General features: G+C 49.9%; 1 protein-coding gene across 1 annotated transcript in view; it reads right to left on the minus strand.

Moving 5' to 3' along the window:
• UMPS (uridine monophosphate synthetase) overlaps positions 1-2,974 on the minus strand; it is a 6,414-nt gene extending 3,440 nt beyond the window's left edge. Inside the window, exons 1-3 of the mRNA XM_018561702.1 lie at positions 2,807-2,974; positions 2,375-2,528; positions 105-764 (exon numbers count right to left, since the gene is read on the minus strand). Coding sequence (XP_018417204.1) covers positions 105-764; positions 2,375-2,528; positions 2,807-2,950 — 958 coding nt within the window. The 5' untranslated portion in view covers positions 2,951-2,974. The remainder of the gene's footprint in view (positions 1-104; positions 765-2,374; positions 2,529-2,806) is intronic.
• Positions 2,975-5,647: the final 2,673 nt, after the last annotated feature.

Consider the following 5,647-nt stretch of genomic DNA (forward strand, 5'->3'; position numbering starts at 1 on the left):
GCAGGGGGACACCAGGAGTCATAATGTCGTCATTGGATGAACTGTTTGGGGACGTATCCAGTCTGCTCTGAGTTATAGAAACCGATGGATTTGCAGAGTCTTACCCTCGTACTGGTGTTTCACGGTGTTCCCAATATCTGCAAACTTTCGATCCTCGAATATCATGAAGTCATGTTGATCGGCCAGCGCTCGGAGCTGGGCGGAGACATCAGGTGTGAAGTCTATCAGAATATCCACGTGAGTCTTCAGCATGCAGATGGACGGTCCCAGCTCTGCAGCCAGCCGGAGAAGACTCGCAGAGTCGGTAACGTCGGCCGATACGCAGAGATTACTCTTCTTCTTCTCCATGATGGCGCAGAGTCGCCGGGCCAGCGGGTGAGCCCCCGAGAGGGCAGCACGGGAGGAGTAGCTCAGGGCTGTACAAGGTTTCTTGACTGGGGCAGATGGAAGTTCGATCACCTTGTTCTCCTGGATGAACCTGCGGACGTTCTCCACCATCTCCGTGTCCACCTTCCCCAGCTGCTGCAGGACGTTCAGGAGTTGTGTCAGAGTGCTGACCGAATGGAGGCGGATACCGTTCTCGGCCAGCCTCTCCCGACCACCCTGCTCTCTGTCCACCAAGACGATGGCATCCGTCACCTGGAGACCCTCCTTCTTCAATACCTCCGCCGTCTCCAAAACGCTGGAGCCGCTGGTCACTACATCTTCAATAATCAGACAAGTTTCTCCGGGGACAATCGTCCCTTCAACAAGCTTCTTCGTTCCTGTAAAATGACAGGAAAAAATAGTAACAACATTATACAAAGTTCTAAAGAAACCCAGGTGATCTGACAGTGTTTATAAACATTGATCAGAGGGAGATAGAGAGATACAAAGTAACATTGTTTATAAACATTGATCAGAGGAGATAGAGAGATACAAAGTAACATTGTTTATAAACATTGATCAGAGGGGAGATGGCTGCCTGGCATTTCTCAGGGCGGGTTTCCTGATGGTGACAACAGTGGACAATGTCAGTGCACTTGTAGTCTCCACTGGAAGCCCATGTGGCAGAGTGACAACACAGCAGAACCATAAGGAGACAGGGACATACATTGTCGCCCTAAAACAGGAAGTACCTAAACAAGGAGCTCCATGGCAGGATCACCAGGGATTATTTTAATGAAATCTGCAGATATAAAAATATTTAAAAAAGGAACTTTTCAAGATTATTTGATTTTTAGGTGATAAGTTTTACATCCATTTTAAGAGGTTACTTTACTGTTCTGACTTCATGTTGTAGAATTTAGAGTCCTGATATTAACCACTTGAAGACCGCGGTGTTAGACCCCCTTCCTGTCCCGGCCATTTTCCAGTGTTCAGCGCTGCGGTACTCCGACTGACATTTATTCCGTCATGCAACTGAAATTAATTTTATACCATGTTTTTGGGACAGACGGAGCTTTCTTATGGTGATATTTAATCAGCACCGGGGGTGGGGTTTATTTTTTACTATATTAAGGAAAAATTACCAATTTTTTTTCCCCCAAACGGTTTCCCCTATATTAAAATGATAAAACATTTATATTTACTCAATTTTTTGGTAAAATATAAAAGTCGGGGTCGCGTAGGGTAAAAAGACACCAAAACATGTCAAACTTTAAAATTGCGCGCACGAAACCTCAAAAAACTACAATACCCAAAATTGGCCATAGGCGACGCGTTTAAAAGCTTCTACCGCTCACAAATTTAGTGTTATCGGTGATTGATGGGCCGAGAATTATTGCTCTCATTCCGAGGCTCGCGGCGATATGAAACATGTGTAGCTCAATTGTCATTTTCGCGCGCTGGCGCATCGAACGTGCGTAAACGTGGGGGGGACTTAACAATTCAGGTGTTTTTTTTTCTTTAATATGCGACTTATTTTTTTAAAACTTTTTTTATTTTATTTTTTACACTTATTGTTATTGCTATTATATAGGGGGAAATCAGGTGTCCGGGAGGAGCCGCATTGGGTTGGGACTGCAATGGCAGGGGTCAGGAGGGGGCGGCACTCATGGCGGCAGTGGCACTTGAGGAGGGGGGGTAACGGCTGTAAAGAATGGGCGGGTTTTTTCTTCCCGTGTGCGTGCGCTAGGGGGCGCGCGCGAGCAGAAAAAAAAGCCATCTAATTACGGCAATTCGCCCATGTGAGTCCGCCGTCCGTCTGTTTTTTCACAACGGGCGGACGGCAAGAGGTTAAATCTCTCTCCTCGGGACAAAAAAGCAGCATAAACATTCCATCTCCTGGAAGCATTTTATTCAAACATCACCGACGGACACGACAACAGACTGTGCGACGTGGTGAGCCCAGAGAGGACTGCAGCACCCCCCTCTGGCCATGACAGCGGCTCACCATAGTCCTTGGCCTCCTTCCTGCGGATCAGCATGGGCACCTGGTGCTTGGCACAGATCAGGGTGGCGAGTGGCAGGGCAGTATATGGCACTCCGCACACTGTGCTGCATTGTATGCCGGCATCCTGGGAGGTCTGATAGATAAGATTTGCTACCTGCAGGGGGGGAGGAGACAATCAGATTGATCAGAACCGTAACCCATAGCAACCAAAAATAGTTTTATTGATGTAACTTATGTGGGTGAGAGATTGGTTGATTCTGTACTTACTATACACCCCTCCCATGTTCCCCTCCATCTCTCTGTACACCCCTCATATGATCCCCTCCTCCTCCTCCTCCCTGTACACCCTTCATACGTTCTCCCCCTCACCACCATCTCTCTATACACCCCTCATATGATCCCCTCCTCCTCCCTCCATAGCTGTCCCCTCACCTGGCTGAGCAGGGCCGGGTGAGACACGATGACTCTCAGGTCGAAGTACACCGGGGAGGAGATGCCGCTCTTCAGCAGAAATTGACCGAATTTAAGCGCCTCCACCCGGTGCAGCTCAGCCGCCAGAGAAACCAAACCCTCCATGTGTACCACGTGTGTGGGACTTCAGGCGCGCAATGATGACGTCAGAGAGCCGCAAAGCGAAAGAGACAGACACTGCAATACCCGAAGAGTGACGCCAGAGGGAGACAGAGCGCCTCACCAAAGCTGAACTCCGGCTAGTGAGAATCGAAGAGCAACGATGGAGATTGTCCGTCTCTGAGCTCTGGCTATAACACACCAATCACAGCGGCCGCTCGCTGCACCCCTCCTCCAATCACAGCGGCCGCTCCCTGCACCCCTCCTCCAATCACAGCGGCCGCTTCCTGCACCCCTCCTCCAATCACAGCGGTATGTAATACACTGCACAGTGTATAGAGTGCAGGGGTCAGGAGTATATAATATACAGCACAGTGTATAGAGTGCAGGGGTCAGGAGTATATAATATACAGCACAGTGTATAGAGTGCGGGGGTCAGATCATACCGGTAACCCGTGTTCCCGGACCATACACGTGGATATAGTAATACTGATATTTGTGACAACACGCGTGTTTCATGTTGCAGTTCTGGGGCCAGAGACAGGCATGGCGGGGTCTCCATTCATGTAGCACAGCCGTGTGTTGTGATCACCGTCTGCATCCATTCTGCACTGCTGCCCATCACCTGCTGCTGCACCTTCCACCGCGGTCACAACCTTGCAGCGCGTGGAGACAATAAAAGATTACAAATCACATCTCAGGAGACATACCGTGTTTCCCCGAAAATAAGACAGTGTCTTATTTTTTTTTTTGCACGAAAAAAGACACTAGGTCTTATTTTCGACTTTCGGGGGAAACACGGTGTCTGGCCGGGGGAGGGCTGGAGGAGGGCCGTGCCCGGCACTGTCAGAGCCTTCAGTTTGCGGAGTGCAGTGTCTTTCCTGCGTGGGGGGGAGGTGCATGTGACCCTCCAGGGGGGTTCCCGGCCTCTATAAACTGCACCCCATGAAAATGAAAAATGTAATATCAGGAAATAGCACGTGATGGCCACTAGATGGAGCCGAGGATCATCCAATAGCTTGGTTCTCATCCAATGGGTTGCGCCCCCGTGTTCAGTGGGTCGCCGCGTGTCTTCCTCAGTCTCCCCTTATTGCAGCACTGCCGGTTCTTGATCCAAACAGCCATTCAAAATATGCTGCCCGGTGCCGAGTGTCAGCTTGAGATGGGATGGAATGGGGGCTATGGCCGTGAGGGAGCTCCACCCATACATGCAGCTGCCTCACATGTCCTGTAGAGGTGCCTGGACCGGAGTGGCGTCAAATTCTGGCCCCCGGCACCTCTACAGGACGCGCAATGGAGCTGTACCAGCATTGCACATGGATGGAGCTCCGTCACAGCACAGCAGCCCAGCACTGGACCCCAGGCTGAGGATCCGCTCCAGCCTGGGAGACTGGGGGGATCTTTTGAATGGCACCCCAAATGAACTGCTGAGTCAATGCTGGAGGGAAGGGGTGGGGGGTCAGGACGAGCTGGATGCATCACTCCACTCTTACTGCAGCTGCAGAGGTCACACAAGACCCTTTTTCAATGCAAATTTACTGCTTTTTAAACATTTTCTAGTATTTGAAGGTCCAGAGCCCGGCCCGAGTTCTGCTTCAGGGGCACATGGCAGGGAAACGACCATTGGTGACCTTAAAGTGTACCTGTCACAGCCTGGGGTCACCAAAGCCAGCATGTGATAACAGTGCACAAGCCGGGGTCAGCTCGCCTCAGTAGTCAGGAGACATAGAGGCGGGCTCTGTGTGGAAGGCTCACCGATTGGTCAGCTCCGCCCCCAGGTTTCTTGTCCTTTTATATGATGGACGTCAATGACAACAGGGAGATAAGAGGAGCTGCAGAGGGTCTTGTGACTGCGACTTCTTTTTCCCATGACTTTCTACAGTTCAATACCAATGACCACCTTCGGTTCTCCCGCCACATATCAGGAGCTGATCAGAGATTATTGATACGTGATCAGAATGGATCGGTTAATTTGATTAATTTGCACACAGAAATGTTTTATTTTTTATTATTTTAGGAACTTCCCCGGATTTCTCTTTGATACATTGTTGCTCTTGTTTTATTATTATTATTATAGATAAATATGCAAAATTAAAAATGTTTATTTTCTTCTAATGTATTTTTTTAATACGGTAAATCTGTCTGACAGTTACAGTATTGAATCAGTGAGCGCTGCCATGTGAGACATGTGACTCTTCTGTCACAGCTGACACGGTGATCACGTGACCGAGAAGGAACCGCTCTGAAGGGTCCCAGTGCCGGAGCTGTCAGTCACAGCCGGGGATTGGGAGCCGCCGGCCATGCACAGTGCCGCTGCCGTCTGTCAGAGGAGGATGCCACTTCAGTCTTCTATCAGACCTCTGAGCTCCTCACAATATTGCATTAGAAGCCGCAGCAAGTCAGATAGAGCTCCGCCTCATTTCCTGGTTGGAGGACGTCCAGCATCATCTAGCGCTTTCCTCCCCAGCATGAATGTCCCTGGTCCCGCCCCTTTTCATTCAATGGATCTCAGTTCTGTCAATCATGGAGGCTCAGCATCACAGGTGGGCGTTCTGCATGCAAATACATCCTGCCATGTACCGCCCACTCCTCCAGACTGACAGCCACCCAATAAGACATTTTGATATTTGCATAACTCCTCCCAAGAGCCCGCCCACTCTTGCACCAGGGCGGAGACACCTACAGTCTAGATGTGGGGATGAT

Source organism: Nanorana parkeri, unplaced genomic scaffold, assembly GCF_000935625.1.
Source record: "Nanorana parkeri isolate BGI_ZX_2015 unplaced genomic scaffold, ASM93562v1 scaffold538, whole genome shotgun sequence".
In the NCBI taxonomy this organism is placed as follows: Eukaryota; Metazoa; Chordata; class Amphibia; order Anura; family Dicroglossidae; genus Nanorana; species Nanorana parkeri.